The sequence below is a fragment of the Mugil cephalus genome, chromosome 4, assembly GCF_022458985.1.
Source record: "Mugil cephalus isolate CIBA_MC_2020 chromosome 4, CIBA_Mcephalus_1.1, whole genome shotgun sequence".
In the NCBI taxonomy this organism is placed as follows: Eukaryota; Metazoa; Chordata; class Actinopteri; order Mugiliformes; family Mugilidae; genus Mugil; species Mugil cephalus.
The window spans coordinates 25,471,276-25,488,832 of record NC_061773.1 but is presented as its reverse complement, the minus strand read 5'-3'; the positions used below and the strand labels follow the sequence as shown (position 1 = coordinate 25,488,832).

General features: G+C 41.4%; 1 protein-coding gene across 1 annotated transcript in view; it reads left to right on the top strand.

The window, feature by feature from the left end:
* The first annotated feature begins 6,233 nt into the window (after positions 1 to 6,233).
* LOC125006891 (integrin alpha-5-like) overlaps positions 6,234 to 17,557 on the top strand; it is a 51,442-nt gene continuing 40,118 nt past the window's right edge. Inside the window, exons 1-2 of the mRNA XM_047583375.1 lie at positions 6,234 to 6,626; positions 15,349 to 15,473. Of these exons, the coding sequence (XP_047439331.1) occupies positions 6,421 to 6,626; positions 15,349 to 15,473 (331 nt within the window). The 5' untranslated portion in view covers positions 6,234 to 6,420. The remainder of the gene's footprint in view (positions 6,627 to 15,348; positions 15,474 to 17,557) is intronic.

The window sequence follows — 17,557 nt, the reverse complement described above, 5'->3', positions numbered from 1 at the left end:
TGAAATGTCACCCGTGAATGAATGAAATCAGACTGCAGTATATCTCTAGCCATTCTTTATTGGAAATAAAAATCCACCAGTAACTGGGATTCTGTTATTAATATAGCTGCACTGTCTCTGAGAGGTTAATGTGGAATGTGATATCCACAGTGAACGTCTCTGGGCTCCGCTCCAGTGTGAATATGATGCATTGTTGCTTGTGTTTTTTTCTAAATGAGGGCCCTTCATCTGGGTGAGAGGACCTCGGAGGTCTGTTTCTTCTCTGCCGGCCTCATGCTGCTCTGCTTATTTGCGGTGTGATATTTCCTCCGAGGAAGAGGCGTGTAGGTTACGCGGGGCTAACTGGCGTATTAGCACGGCTCCATTAATAAGCGGCGCTGCGTTGACAAGCGAGATAATAGATCAACTCAGATAAGGTTCCCCGGGGAGCTATAGAGTTTCACCCACTGCTCGGTCACATTCATCTCCCTGAGATTCGTTCTGGATTAGACTGTAGCAAATGAGATGGAACTGAATTTTAAACGTCAGACGTTTAGTATGGTCCTTCCTCCTGCTACTACATACATACACATATTTCATGTGATACTCAAAGCAAAATGGAAATGTTACTCAAATTGCGACAGTCTACGCTGATCATAAACATGCACAGAAGTATGAGCCAACTCACATGACAGGCCGCCACTTCACAAATGAATCTCTGTGGAATAGAAGTGAGGAAATCTTTAATCTGCATGTCTTCCTGTAACAATATTCTTTTTCCTCTAACCCGTACTCAGGAAGATTAGAGGTCAGCGAAAGGTCAGAGGCCACAGAATCGTCCTCTGAAGCTGAGGAAGTGAGTGAACGCACAGCAGCCTGTTTCTTGTGCAATCTGCTTTCAATAAAGCATAAAAAAGGCATCAAATTACTTGTTTTTAAGTGATTCTGTTTAACTTTTATTTATATTACTGACCAAATTTAAAGACGGATGAACCCTCCAGTGCTGTAAAAACAAAGCCATTGCCACCAACTGCAGTTCCTTAATTGACCACTTGAGGCTTTCTTTCTTTGGTCCTATAGACTGGATATAAATATGGACACTGCGCTTATGTATTTATTTATTTTTTTCCTACTCGGGACCGCTTTATGGAGCGGTTGGCACGGCAACTGCTGCTCATCATGATGTCACATCCTGTTTCTATAGCGCCTCATAACTAACTAAAACCAGAATCAGAAACACTGATACTTCAACGCGCATCAACATTATATTAACTACCTAAAGTGAGAGAAACTGTCTTTGAAAAAATGTATTTGATGTTTATTTTAGTGTTTTAGTTCGGTTCAAGGTCGATCCACCAACATGGAGGGGGTGGAGCTTATGACCTGTACTGCAGCCGAACACTAGGGGGAGCTCTACTTAGTTTGGCTTCACTTAAGAAGAGCTGCTCCATCTTCATCTTTATATATAGTCTATGGTCTGTCCACATACAGCTCAAAGTTAAAATGTTTAACTTTACAAAAGGAGAAAAAAACACGTGTACAGACTAACAACAACAACAATAATAATAATAATAACACTTGCTAACTCACTGAATGCTGCTAGTCTAATATCTGAATAAAACAACTTCCACTTGCATCACATTAGGATGTTTCTTCTTTTCTCAATGGGCTGTGGAGTCGTGACACTGCAGCCAGCTGACTTGTTAGCCTAGTTTAAGTATTAATAGTTAAAAACAAGTCGACCTAGGCACTGTTACTGAAGTACAGTTGTCTGGCCCATTTCTCGTCTTCTGTCTCAATATGAAACAAGCAACCTACCAACTTTTTTCCGTAATGTTATTTAACTTTTCATGTAGAGCCCCAATATATGATGTGCAAGGACACCTTTCCATAACTTTAGTTTATAAAGAGGAAAATACTAAAATAATATCAACGACTACGGTACGACACATTAAAATCCCCTCTTGTCGAATAAAGCCCACTCAGGAGAAGTCTTTTGACCAGTGTTTGCTCTTCATTTGCTCAATACAAACACGTGAGAAAAACCTGATGTTTTACCAGCTACTTGCTAACTCAGCCATTTGTTCTTGGACTTCATTTGGTTTTGCACTTTTATAGTTACTGAAAACAAGGCTGATGAGTTGCAGTAAGACCAAACAAATTAGCTAACAGGCAGAAACTGTTCCATTAGCCACTTCTGACATGATTATTGGATCCAGCGTTAATTCAATAAAATTACTGCACTGTTGCAGTGCTGAATGCTAACTATTCAGCTACCAACAAATGGGGAACGCACGAGAACCAGAGAGAGGTAAAGTATTTTCTTTGGGTACTGATGATAAGATAACACCTGCTAAGACAATACGTGGGTTTAGGTGGCTCTAATATAAGACATCATGTGCATTGAGTTGACTGATGCTCTAGAGTTAAGTCATTTAAGGCGTTGAAAGTACCTGAACTCCCACATTAACAGCTATGTTGTTGTTTCAAATGTGGTTTGTGGCTTCCTGGGTGTGTGGCCTTGTGAACGTATCCGTGTGCAGAGGAAGAGCGCTGCAGATGCTCCAAGTAGGTGTGTGTGTTTCGTCACTTATCACCTCCACACTGACAAAATACAGACCGACCTGGGTGTGGGTGATGCTGTTGCAGTGTGTGGGGGTGATTTTGGCTGCGAGAACACATAAATAATATTCCCCACATGGCTGGCGAGTTGACCGGTGGAAAATAAAACCCTTTAAACTTTACGAGCACCCACACGGCACAAACGCTGAAGAAGGTGCTCCACTGTGCTTCTACTCGTGGGCCGTTTCAAATTAGCCCGCAGCCATAACGAGCACAGCAGGTCTTTGAGCTTTTGCTGATTCAGCGCGCTCCTTGTAGCTCAGAAATCGTTCTTTTTCCACGATCTTGAGCCAGATCAGTAAAGGTCACCGGTGTGTACTTTTCCACCTTTTTCCATTTTCGTAATAATAAGAAAGAAACACACGCACCTGATGATAAGACAGTTCCTTCTTTTTCAAGTATGACGTGAAGTCTATAATGTGAGCCCACAGTAATCCATATTTATATACAGTCTATGTTATAGATAACGTGTATCCACTTCCTTGCATTTGCCAAACTGACACTATTTTCCCGGGGATACAGGTGGAGCCATCTTGCAAGATTGGTAGTGATGTGCGGATCGATACCGAAATATCGATGCTTCCGATACCAGGTCTTTATGCTCTAAAATCGATTCTCAAATCAAAAATATCGATACTGTCGATACTGTCGATACTTCAGTCATTCGAAGTAATGTAGAAACACGATGGAACGTAATTAAACTATTGAGCTGTGTTAACACAATAAACCTTAAACTACAATACAGAATACGTGGCAAGTTTTCATTTTATTGTAGCTCTTAATAGTTTAACAATTATTTATTTTAATGGCCTTATGGCCACATATTTTGTATGATTGTGTCTCTGCTCGGTTTTTCTGTATTTTCTCAACTACATAGTAAATGAGGCCACTACCTCAATATACTTCAGATTTTAAAATAAACAAATGATTAAAATACTATGATGTCTTGAATCCTTCATGAAGCTATGATTTGAAATAAACTCCTTTATTTAGGTTCACCAGACACATTAGGGTGTATTTACACAAAGTATCGGTATCGGATCGGTATCGTCGATATCAGCCTGAAATCGGTGGTATCGAACATCACTACTTGTAGGACTGTTCAATTGTGTGTTACCAGATTAATATTCTAATAAAGTCTGTAGCTGGAAACGAGGTTGATGAGAGCACTGTGTGTGAACACAAACACTGGACTGTAAAACCAAAACACTGAGCAAAAAGATGCTAATATGCTTCGTGTTAAAGTCAAAGGGAACCACAGAATTCATTGATACATTTTTGTGGGTCCTGTCATGGAGGAAGGGTTTATTGGGACCGACCTGTTTTTTCTAGGGAGTTTCTGCTGAATGCACCAACACAGAATATGATTTAAATACGGCTGCTCATGCTCAACCTTTTTTTTCTTTCTTTTTTCTGTGAGAAGTGTTTAACAGCACATTACGATCTTGTGCTTACCTCTAATTAGCTCTAACAGCTAATAGCTGTGACCTCATTGCTTGTGTCAGCATACGCAGCTGAAGACCACACTCTTAAAACGGCGACGCTGCACCGGGAAACTTGTGCCAAGTGTAAAGTTGTGTAATTCTGTAGTTCACGCTTGATGCCAATAGAGGTCAATAAAAGGTCACATATTCCTTTTGAATATATACCGATCTGCCACAACATTAGAACCACTGACAGAAGAAGAAAATAACGTTGAGCACCTTGTGACAATTCGGCGTTCTGTAGGGAAACGTTTGGACCTGGCATTCATATGGATGTCACTTAAACATCCAGTTTGAAACTATTAGGCAGGTTGTCATAATTTACACATTAGATACTCAATGTTCTTGGTTTGAGTCATGTCTCACCTCATAACCATTACCTTTATTTAATCTTAACCACATGCACCTACAGCATAGATCTCTTTTGCATATGCTATTTAAACCTGTTGATAAAACAATGCTGTACAAAACTGGCACTTGTTATTTTATGAGGGTAACTAACCTTTGTATTATCGGTTGCTACCAGGCACAGTTTATTGCCTCCTCACCATGTGGAAATGTGTTTTTTTTTCCCCCTATTGAGTGAAAACTTTCTTTGTCCAAGTCCTGTTGCCTTTGGCAGGTAACACATTGTGACTCAGTGTTGTTCAAGCCTGAGGCCCCCCCTCTTCCTATAGGCCCAGACACATACACAACCGTGAGGGGACCTACAAATAATCACACAGTGTGCGCTCACCTGCCTGTCAGTCTCCACTGCATGGTGCTCTGTTTTTACTGAGCGATGAGAGACGGAGATCAGGGCAGATGTCTGTGGGCTTTCCCAGTTTAGTCATACTGTCTGAACATGTACGATTAAAAGGTAGCTGTGATTTTGCAAAGGTAAGCAAACTGCAGTGGTTAGTGGAGCATCCAGATTTCAACCTATTTTAAATCCAGGAAGTCTACTCACACTCCAGAGAAGTCCAACAAGAAGACATATGTTTTCGTATTCCTTTAACAGGGAGTTGGATCTTTGTATTCTTTCGAAGCACCTGATATCAGCTTTTTCATAACATAAACGTACGGGTGCAGAAGCGGCATGAATTTATTTTTATTTTTAAACAGGAGCTGTAGCTTCTCAGCGGCAGACTGAACACAATTACCAACGCTGCATGAAACGGTATTGTCTGCACAAGCGTGCATTTCTGGATTTGACAATGAAGACACGGTCTCTTCTACAAAAATAGTGAACAGGACAGGATCCAAATTAGATCCATGTGGTACACCAGTTGTATATCAAGGATATCAAAGAGGTTTCTTTTAGTAATGAATCCACTAAGAAATGTGTATGTTTATTGCAGCTACTCTGAAGCCTACAGTACACCAACTCCCCTGCACAAAAAAAAAAAAAAAAAGCCTTTGGGTCCTATGGGCCTCTGTGGATAATCTCACAGATGCTCCATCAGTTTCGGATCTAGTGAATTTGGAGGCCAGGTCAATACCTTGTACTGTTTTTCTTTTTGTTTTCTTTTTGTTTTTTAGTTGTTCCTAAACCAGGTCTTCAACAGGGTGTTGAAGGCCCCTATTGGGTCTGTGGAGCTACTGTAGGTATTGCAAAATCTTTTCCCCCACAATTTTCCAGCATGGCCACCCTACTGTTGCACATGTCTGGACATCTGGACCTATCTACTATTTAAACCGTTTGATATTGAATGCAAAATGATAATTATAAATAGCACTAGGCAGAGTTTAATATAGAACACATATAGTAGGTAGGGGGTCCCTACTCAGTCTCTTCGTCAGTTTGGTTGTCCTTCACCTGAAAGATATTGAGGGTGTCATTTCTGTGGGGTGGGGGTGCCTGGTCTGGTCTAGGTGGGTGGTACATACCCACAGGAATGAATGCCAGGTCCAGAAGTTTCCCAGCAGAACACTGAATTCTCACAAGATGGTTAATGTAATTTCACTTCTCCTGTCAGTGGTTTTAATGTTGTGGCTGATCGGTGTATACGCCCCGTATTTAACAGCTTTAAGTCCAAACTTGAAGCCCTGCTGTGGCATTTCAGACTCTGCGCCTATTTTACAACATTTGGTAATATTTATAAGCTCCACCTCCAACTGAAATCGCAGTCTTTCCCTCCCTTCCTCTACTCGACCTCCCTCTCCCGTTTCTCTTTACATTTCACAGTTCACCCTGGACCAGCGCACTGGACCTGTGGGAGCTGAGGGGATTACTCGGGACATCCACTCATGACCACGACCCCACGACCCCAAAGCGTCCCACGCGAGGAACGGCACGGATGATGCATTTTGCGCTGCGGCTTTTCAGCGAGAGAAGAGACGCGCAACAGATGAGATGGGCAATGTTCCTGGACTTTCACCTAGCCGGTCGCCGTGGGGAAAGTGTGGTCACGGCACCGCGCTGGCTGTACCTGTAGTGGTGGCGGTTCTCATTCAGCTTTGCGCCGCTTTTAACTTGGACGCGGAGAAGCGCGTCGTTTTCAGCGGACCGCGGGGGAGTTACTTCGGTTATTCAGTGGAATTCTTCTCCAACTCATCCAGGTAAAGTCTGCAGGAATCACCACAGAGCTCCACTTTATAGTGGTGATGGCTTTATTCTACGTTAAAATCTCGAAAAACCCTTCCACTTCCACTTTGGTGACACTTCTTTTTATCCTCTCATGCACCGTTATGGCATCTTAATAATATTATGCTCTAAATCACTTCTGTGGAAAATGGTTTTTACTGTACAACATCTCATTCTTCCTTCATCCTTGTTCATTATGTGGCATCACAACAAAGGAGGCAAAGGATTTATGCATTTTAACATTTAATGGCGTGAAGGTGGTCTTTGTTTATTATTTTATGGCGATAAGGTGATTTATACGTCCTCTAATCATTCATACAGACTACTTACATCTCTCTCCCACACACACACACACACACACACACACACACACACACTGGGCTGGATTGTAGCCCAGGTTTGATTGGAAACAGACAAGTCTGAGTGTAATTGAGAGAGGAGGGGGTTAACGCACAGCAAAAGTCCGAAAAAAAAAACGCCAATGCTGTTTTGAATATCGTCCTTAAGAGCAGTAGGGGTTCCCCTTTAGTTTATTTTTTCCATTTTCACTGACAGATATGAGGCACCTCAAAGTGAAATGTTGTGGAACACACACACACACACACACCAAGTATTCCTGTATGAATGAGGTGACATGGTCCGCCTCGTGGTGCACCAGGAGCCTCGGTTTGAGCCTCCACAAAGCTCTGCATCAGCCATGCAGCCATATTTGAACACCAAGAAGGTGATTTAAGGAGATTTAGGTGTTCCCAAAATATAAAAAAACACAACAGTGACAGTGGTTACGCTTAGGGTTATCCATGTACATATAAACAAATACACACAAAGTTTGCTGTTTCAGGCTTTGCCAATCCAAATAAAGACAGCTGTTACTAATTATCGCTCTATACTTAATTTGTTTAACACGAAACAAGATGTGACAGTTGGTATACAGGGACAATGCTAATATTTTACATTTTCATATATATATACGTGTTTACGTGTTTTTCATAAATTCAGCAGTTTAAAAGGTTGGGCAACTTCTGCAAGTTAGATTTGTTTTGGAACTAATCTGATTATTCTCTGTACAATAACATCACTTATATAAAACTGAAAACTGAGCCCGGATCAGTCATTAGTCATCTAGTCACAGCTCTTCCCACATGTCATGAGACGAGAGGCTACTGTTATCAGTCCCAGCCTCTTATAAACCGGCTCTCGATGTCTCCATGTCTCCTTGCTGAAGCGTATTTTCGTGTGGATGCCCTCGTAGTAAGTTTATTTTTAAGTGACTTGCTTACTCACCGGTAAGCCTAGCGTGTCCTGCGGGCCAGCATTGTAAATATTGTCTTGTAGTGGGAGTCCAGATTTAGGTAATCAGACACCCAAACATTCATCACTGTGATAGAGTAAGCTTGGGCGTACTTTGAAGCCTCTTATCTGAAACTATTTACAGAATCCTGCTTCAGTCTTTGGTTCAGACTGGTTCGGATAAACCACTGGCCTAAACCTAACTTACGTTAGCTTAGTTAATATAGCCAGTCTTCATGTAGGTGCTGCTGAGTCACTGTTTAGGTTTGGTTATATCGCGATGCTTTTTCTTCCAATACAATATCAGTTTTGAGTGTGGTAAGCATTTTTAATTTCTCCCAGGTATTTGGGATTAGTGGGACCTGAGAACTATAAAAACTAACAGGAAGTAGCTTTTGGGAAAAATGATGTCCCTATACGTGGACATGGAGATTATTTCACAAATAAAGTCACCAATAAATAACAAAATATAAAACTGAACATGACAGAGCTGCAAACAATGAACTCCCAATGCCCTCAAACCAGTTAGTGAAGTTATAGCTTGTTACTGTTGATAGAACTTGTGTCGTTTGCATGTCATATTAAACTAGAAAAGTTAATAAACATAAATAAACAAGTGTCAACTGTGAAATTTGATGATGTTTTGCATATTTTGCTCTTTTGTTACGTGATCAGCTGCAGAATGAATCTGCTGAAGCGACCACTATCATGTTCTTACACTAACCAGTATCTAGTAATGAGGATAAAAGTTTAAATGAAGAAGAATAAGCTGCCGCAAACCTAAAACTTAACGTCCCCATATGAGGACACAGTGTCCCGGGAGGTTAATATCGTTTTTAAAAGAAAAAAAAAGTCATGTTTTGGTCCGATCTTGATCAACTTCTGCACCTCCACCACCACTTTTTCTGTACAAGGGTAATAAATTGGAAATGGATCATTAATATTATTTTTGTCATCTGATGAACAGATATACAACATATATTTTAAGCTGCACTTAAAATTTCTCGGTCAACTATGTAGAATATTGCAATATCTTAATCGTATCGTGACAGAGGTATCATGATGCGTATCGTATCGTGAAGTCCTTGCCAACGCCAACCTCTGGATTTAGTAGCTGATCAGACCTGAAGGCTCTGAATGGATGATGACATGAGTGTATCAGCTGTTTTATGTGTTTTATCTGCTTTGTGTTAATCCACTGGGCAAACAGATTATAGTTTGTAAGTTAAAGATTGAACTGATCAGCTATTTGCCCTGTAAATCCCACTTAGACATTATCAACTCTCTGTGCCTCAGTTTTCCCTCAGTAACACCTCCGGGGTCTCGCAGACTGAAGTCAATGTTGGTTTAGTGAATGTAGGTATTTTCTCGTGAGGAAATTGGCTAAGATTCTCTCAGTTTGCTTAGCTAAACTCCAGGCACTCAGAGGGCACGTCGTGGACTAATTACAGAGATGGGCCATTTACACCCATCTGTACAGACTGAGCTCCTTATTTCCTGCTTCCACTGAACAATGCAACGCTGTGTCCTCACGGTGGTTGAACGTCTTCATGTGAATGTCGTGGTTCTTGTTTTGAGGCGAGTAAACAACGCAGCAGGGGAAGGAAGGAGGACTTTCTGAATGTCCTTTCCACTACTGGGATTGTTTCTGGTGGATGTCATGCATTCTAACAATCACTAGGCTGTTTGTCTGCAGGGAGCCTCGTAATGAGTCGCTCCCGTGGCTCGCCGCATTTCCACCGTCTAGTTTAAGTCATCGAGTCTGGTTTAGGAGGCGAGCAGCAAGTGTGTGAGGACTTGTGCGTCGTCAGGTGCCATCGTAAATAGCTGCACGTGTTTAAGTTTTCTGTTACTACACGACCGTTATTCTGCTTGTGACGAGAGACACTTTGGGTTGATTGCAAACACTGTTGACAGGTTTTCCAGTAACTCATTCAAGTGTGTTTGTACAGGTAATTTAGTGTATTTACAAAATACAAAGTTGGAAAGCAGTTAAAGAGATCAGCAAAAGGGTATTTTTATAACATAGCTTCACAGAAGGACTAAAACTGAAGGTTTATTACATTCATGTATTAGTTTACCAGTAAATGTAAATTGTGGATTAGATTGCAGGACAACCACGTACACATTTCTTTCTCCTTTTTTTTTCTCGACTGCCAAGTTGGTCCAGACTTAAGATCAGATAGATAAATATTTGGTCCCCAGAAGAGGAATTCTGTTAAATATCGTGATCGGTTGACTTTTAATCCAGTGTTACCATAAGGTTGTTATCCTAACCACTACTTAGGGTTAAGGTTAGTCACTCACCGTATTCCCCAGAGTTGGATAAGTGAGAAAAAGTGTTTTTAAATCGGTCCAGGCACTGTCCTAATCCGGCAGCGCAGCTGTTAGCTTTAGCTTAGCATAATCGCTATAGTGTTGTTGTGTTGCCAATTGGCCAGTTGTCAACAAAAGTGATAAATAAACTCAAGAATTGTCCTAATTACTGATTGTACATTCACCTGAGTACATTGCCTAGGGTAGATATAGACTTTGGACTATATTCCGGCAAAGCAAACCAGTCACGCCAGCTGGGGGTTTTCAGGTGCTGTGTGGTGACGTTTGATGGCATTTGATGTGAATGTACAGGTCACAAGACGTAATTAGGAAAATTCTCGAGTTTATTTATTACGTCTGTGAATGACTGGCTAATTGGTAACAATACATTACAGCGCCTATGCTAAGCTAAAGAGGACAGTACCTGGACCGATTTAAAAACACTTTTTTTCACTTATCCAACTCTGGGGAATATGGTGACTTGACTAAATTTCACATAGTGGTGGCGTATCCCTTTGAAAAATTATGGGACAGATTCATCCCACTAGCCTCAGCTGCACTCTATGTTCTAGCAGCATGCTAACTTCATTCATTTTCTGTAAATCCTTGTCCTCTGGAGGGTTATGATAGCTTATCCCAGTTTTCATTGGGTGAGAGGTGGGGTTCACCCTGGACAGGTCTCCAGTCTATCTCAGGGCTGACACACAGAGACACAGACAACCATTCACATCTATAGCCAATTTAGAACCCACGCAAACACAGGGAGAACATGCAAACTCCACCCAGAAAGGCCCCAGTGAGTGGACTCAAACCCACAACTTTATATTTTAGAATTTATATTTTATATTATTATTGTCACAAACATTTAGTCGTGCTTAGCCTTGCACAGCATCTAGACTTGTCTTTTGGTGTATGCTTGAACTGTAGCTCTTGAAATCGTCTCATTGTCATTGAACTTCAGGCCAGAAGTTCAGCCTCCCTACATTAGAGGACACCAAAGGCACAGTTTATCGGCATGGTAAGGTTTCCCCCCGGTCCTTATCTGTCAGTAGAAAAATGACCTTTCCTGATATCAGAGAAGAGCAAATGTACAGAGCAGCTCTGAGCTGTGCCGTTGTTCCTGTTCGCTCTGCCTTCATTGTGAGGCCACGATGCCATTATTGAGACAACAGGAAACACGGCACACTAATTGAACAATGTGTCAGGCAATTTGAGCTTGGGCCACCCACATGTATGTGATTTTATTGAGATTATTTTCATGTTAAACAAATAAACTAGATCTTCTGGTTGGGGGGTTAAGTTCACATTAGCATCATATCCTGTTTGTTATAACAACCCAGATGTAATCTTGAGAAACCCAAGCAGGGTGGTAGAACATGTATTATGTTTATTAGTGAATGTAATGGAAGATAATGTCAAAACCATCAAAAAACATTGTGGCTTGTGCCCTTTAAAATTAAATCTAATGTCTCACTACATGTAATTACTGCATTTGTCGTCAACATTAGGATTTTATTTGAATATTTTTGGGGCTTTAACAGGAAAGCTAAACAGTAGAAGACATGTTTGAGTTTGGTTATGATACACATGACCATTCAAAAAGAGTAAGAGCTACTATAAGGACACGACTTCAGAGCAGCACGGCCGTGTAAATGCATTCGGTGGCACTCATAAATCTTTAAGTAAAATTGACACGTTACAGCTTTGACCCTGGCCGTGCCTCTGAGCCCCTTCCCTGTTCGCAGATGTTGAACATGAGCTGGAGGAAAGGAATCCCGATTTCAGGTCTCAACAGACACATCCGTCATCCCGCTGATACACATCGTGCTGTTAAGGAGGCTATTGGTGCCTCTTAAGTTTTCATTACCGGCGTTTTTAATCGACTCAGAGGGTATATGCTGCACCTCCGCACGTGCAGAGGCCACGGGAGGCGGTGGATGCTTAACAGTACCCGTTTGAAAAAACAGTGCCACTGAAAGATTGTGCCACGGTCGCCTCAGCGGCTATGGAGAGGGTGGTTTATAAGGAAATCTCATTCAGCCATGTAAATATTCCCCTTGTGCTCTCCAGACATTTTGGGGGATGGACCGAGCACAGAGTCTGTCTGATCTCTGCTAATGTCATCAGTCACCAGTATCTTAACTTGTGGCATTTGCTCTGGGCCAGGCCTTTATAGCAGAACTGTCTGGATGTCTTAAAAAAGAGGCTTTGGAACACGTGCTCGCATGTGTACTTGCACGATGTTGCCTATATCCACGCTAACGTGCACTGAAAACCATTCAGCTGCAGCATGTGTTTCGCTGCGTTCGAGCTCTTTGTTCGTCAGTGAAAACATCTCCACATGCTTTTTGTTTAGTCTCAGACTCTTCATCTCAATCACGGTAGGGACATCTTTCTGAAACGTTAAAGGATTTTGTACTTGCAGCGTTATATAGCCCCATAAAAATAACATCTCTTCTTTCTAAGAAAAACACCCAAATGATCACGTCGTTGTCTGTAAGGTAAACAAAGACTGAGACTCTACCCAAAACACAGATCTCTAAAGATGATTGCCATTCATTAAGCTGAAAAGAGCTACAATAATTGTACTTTGGCAAGTTCTTTTCATTACAGAGAGGCCCAGCTTCTATGTGTTGTGGTGGTTTCAATATGGCAACCTTGCAGCTACCTCACTTTAAAGCTACTCAGTCAGTGTTTTTATATTAACAAAGCATGACATGAAAAAGGATTCAAAACTAAGGGAGAATTATCACTCTGCTCAGCACTCATCCTGGGCTCTGCTGAGACGTTCATTTGGCATCCTCCTGCTAATTGTGTTGGTTTTGTGGAATGGTGCTGTATTGTTCTGATTTACCACTCTCATCAGTATTGTTTGCAGCAGTAGCAGGCAGATGTTTGAGCTCAGCGCCAAACGACTGACACGGTTAACAAACAGTGGAGCATCTAGCAGCTGAAGGAGGTGATCAAGATCTAGAGACTAAATGAGGAGCCAGAAGGGAATGAAACCTGGACTTTTATTCATTTTTAATTATAATGACTATGTTATTCGGTATATGAACCAACTCCACAGGACAAGACACTGATATGTCGAGGAATCGACAATTTGTGGTGTTATTACTGACTGCCGTCATGTAGATATTAAATTGTATGTTTGACATTCTACAGCAGGAATGTCCAGTTGCACAGTTTTTAAAAAAAATCCATAAATAAACAGGGAAGACGGGAACATGCTGCCAGCTGTCAAGTTGCCAAGTCTGGCCCACTAGGGAATGGACCGTCTGAGCTGTTCCTCTGTGCTGATTGGTTCTGAGCTGGTCACGTGTTTCACAGGTGCCATGTTTGCTACATCTAACCAATATTCACCCATAGAGAAGTGGCAGAAACAGAGAATGAAACTGGATTAAAAGTTAAAATATGCCCTAGTGCTCAGCCTACGGCTCAAGCACAGGATCAGGAAAAAATGGAGAAAATTTAAGGGAGCAGAAGATTAAAAGGAGGAACTGGATGTCAACCGATTTCTCCCTATTATGTCTCTCTCTGACGTTTGTTGAGATTTTATATAGGAAAAATAAAGTCATACCATCAATAATGTGAACCTTGATCTCAACACCGCTTTACAAATGACATGTGAAGTTAACGTGGCCTCATGCTAGTCTTATGCTAGCTAGTTATCTAGACTTATAGCAGCTACCGTCATATATAGTGTGAAATCCCTGTTGCATGTAATTTATAATGATGTATATAGACAAATTTAACTGACACGTAACTTTACCTCGGTTACTACTAAGTTATTTCGGCTAGCATGCTAATGTTATAATGATAATACTAAATGACAGTAGGACTAGTTTAATTTTCATACTTTTAACGGTGATGGATGAACACAAAGAATGAGGAGAAGGTAAACACAGCTCCATGACTGAGGAGGTGATTGGGCTACAAAGTATTTTACAGGCTTGTTTAAGATATTTAAGTGAGGGCCTTTTACATACGCTGAACCATGAGACTCTGATGAGTCATTAAAGTTCGGAGGTTGGAGGTGATGGACATACGTGCCTGATGCCACAAGTTCAGCCAGTGCATTGCAGTGTGGGATAGGGATGGGTATTGCTAAGGTTGTATCCAGTACCATTGCCAAACCGGTACTTTATGAAGTTAAGGATATTTTGGGGGGGCTCCAGCCAAAGACACTACATTTCTCAGCCTTTAAAGAAATGCTATGCGTCGTCAGATGTTTAAGCAAATTCCAGGTGTTACCTCCCTTGCATAATATCTCCTTCAAGAACTTGATGCAGGATGCCCAGTCTGCATCCTTTAGACTTTAGACCGTTTGGCCTTAGGCAATATGAAGGTTCACTTCCATCCACGCAGGTGAAAAACTGATGTGTCTGCACAGCAACAGAGCTCAGGGGACCGTAATTAGAAATTAAAAATTTAGTGGCACCGAAATCTATGTTGGTTTTTGATCTGGTTACTACTGTTTGCATCAGCACTGGTGCAATTATGGTACAGTATTGGTACCCAATGCTAGTCTGGGATTTTTAGTATCAATGGTGCATACGCAAAATGCCTGCGGGCCAATTCTTTTGAGATATAAAGTATTATCTTGGGGTCCGGATAAAATTGTCCCATGCGCCTTGAGGTTGACATGTATGGTCTACTGTAACGTCCCAAGTTAATAACTGCAAAATTGCTTTTTAAATGTTCTTTATATAACTTTATGAAGCAGTTGCGCTGAACCTTACAAGCCCTCATAAAGAGAACCAATGTGAACATACTGCTTCTCAGACAAACACAGTTTAGCTTCCTGGTTCTGATTAGTGGAGTGGTTTGAAACTTAGCTAATCATCAGATATTTTACAGACAGACTCACTAACTTGCAAGAAAGCTATTTATTTATTTTGTTACATGTAGGACGCCTCTACGTTTAGCCCCTCCAAACCCATTTACCCTTTTTGCCCTGTGTCACAACTTTTCTGAAGACTATTTAAAATGGATATGATTTAGGTAAAAACAAATATTTCTTGGTAAAATTATGGCCATTTCCCTGCCTCTGGATGTTTACTACAACTTGTTTTCTTTTCTGCTGTCTAGTATCGGTATCTTGATCGGCGCTCCGAAGGCCAACACCAGCCAGCCCGATGTCACGGAAGGAGGAGCTGTGTTCTTGTGCCCCTGGAGCCAAAGCAACTGCAGTATTATCAACTTTGACAAGCAAGGTAGGGGGTCTTGTTAAATTTGAATTTGACGCGTGGCTACGCTGCACCCACACAGGTATATATATAATAAAATAAATGTATTGTAAATCCAAAGGAGAGAGTTTTCCATAGGTTCTAATCAGAGCAGCAGCTGGTGGTCAGGCTGTGTCGGGATATAAAAATGCCACTTTCGCCGTAGGACACGGATGAGACAGCACTGTGTAGTAAACCTGCAGCTGTCTCCAACCAGCCATAAACGTGAGAAGGTGTAGGTAGGTAGCATTGAGAGTTAAGCACCGCTGTGTTTGACCCTGAGGTCAGAAGTGCGGCTCCCTGCCATCTTACCTCTGCTAATCTAGGGGAGTCTTCAGGTTTGATTGAAAGCAGCCTTTGATGTCTCTCCAGAGTTTTAATGGAGTTTTTTTTTTTTTTTTTTCCTCAGCTCCACCCTTAGTTAAGTTTCTCCATTTTGGGGCATGGGCCGTGTTTGCTGTAGTTCCACAGAGCTTTGATTTTCGTTGCTGGACCAGGGCCCAGTGTTGTGAGCGCTCTTTAATTAGGGCAGAGTCATTACGGGGACAAGGACCCCAGAGGACCTGCACTGCCCCGGCCCTGCCAGGAAAATAATCACTGCCATCAGAAACGCAGGAAGCGATAAGGACCACCGTTTGAGGATCACAGGGTGTAACTTATCGTTCGCGTTCGCATGTTGATGTTGAATCGACCGGTTAACGCGGGCCGAGAGCTGTGGCTGCGCAAACTCTGCGTATCTAAATACACAAAATGTTTACAAAGACAAACCGACTCTGAAACATGACCCACTGTATAAAAAAAACTACATGTACACGCTCACGTCTTAACATTTAGAAATGTTTCCCCTCGTAGACCTCAGGATTCATGGTGTGTTTGAGTACCCGGGCCCAGACTCCATTAACCTAACAGACCCACTTAGCTGCAGCAAAGAGATTTTAATGTCACCACTTTGCTGCAGACAGCAGGCGCATACATCAAAAAAAATGTCCCACAGTAAAACATAGAGTAACACTTTAAATACTTTACTGTTCAAACAGGGACTGAAGACAGGCGCTCTCATTCAGGCAAACTGAAGGTGTCAACGTTAGTTTCATTACTTTTCAAGGATGCTGGATATTAATATATATGTATTTTTTTTTTCTGACAGCAAATCTCAGCATCATTAACTGGTGTTTAATACTTGGCCATGGAGAGGTTTTCCAAGTCGGCAGCTTGTTTTTACATAAGAGCGACGTGACTCACCCACCTGGCTCTAGAGTGCAGTTTTGTCAACCAGGAAATTCAGTTGGAGGAGAAATATTACTGTGGTACTTTTCCAAATTAACTACTATAACAGAACACGGAGGTGTTATGCTGCTGAAGTAGCAGAATTAAAACCTTTGGCAGGGAACCACACACACACTCACACAAACTTGTGTTTCTATCTTACAATGGACTTTCCATTGACATAATGTGTACATAATGTGTTAGCCCCTTACCTTAAACTAAGTGCCTACCCATCTTTAACCTTGTTGTTACCTTTACACGAAAACCGAGCATCTTAACCGGCTTAAGCTGGAGAAATTGCCCCACAAGAAGTATTCCCCAAGAGTTGGACCCACTTATAAACTGTATAAAGATGGAACAGCTATTCTAAAGCAAAGCCAAAGCTAGTAGAGCTCCCCCTGGTGTCTGGCTGCAGCATAGGTCACATGTTAGTGGATGGGACTTGGTCCGAATGAAAACACAAAAATACACGTCAAATTCTTTTTTCAAGGATGCCTTCTGTCATTTTTGGTAGTTATTATAATGTTCATGCATGTTCCAGTGTCGATTTTTTGAATGAGTTTAACTTTAGTTACTGATGTGAAATGGGACGTGACATCATGACAACTAACATTAACATTATTGTCATTATTATTGATAGTATTACAAAAGGGGACAATATTATTAAAATTATTATTGTAGTTTCTTTTTTCTCTCTTCCTCTTGTTCTTCCTGACAGTTGTTGTATTTTTCTGTTTTTCTCTTATTTTCAGTGCAAGCTTGGTAACATTACTAGAAAGAAGCAAAATATTTTTATCAATCAAATC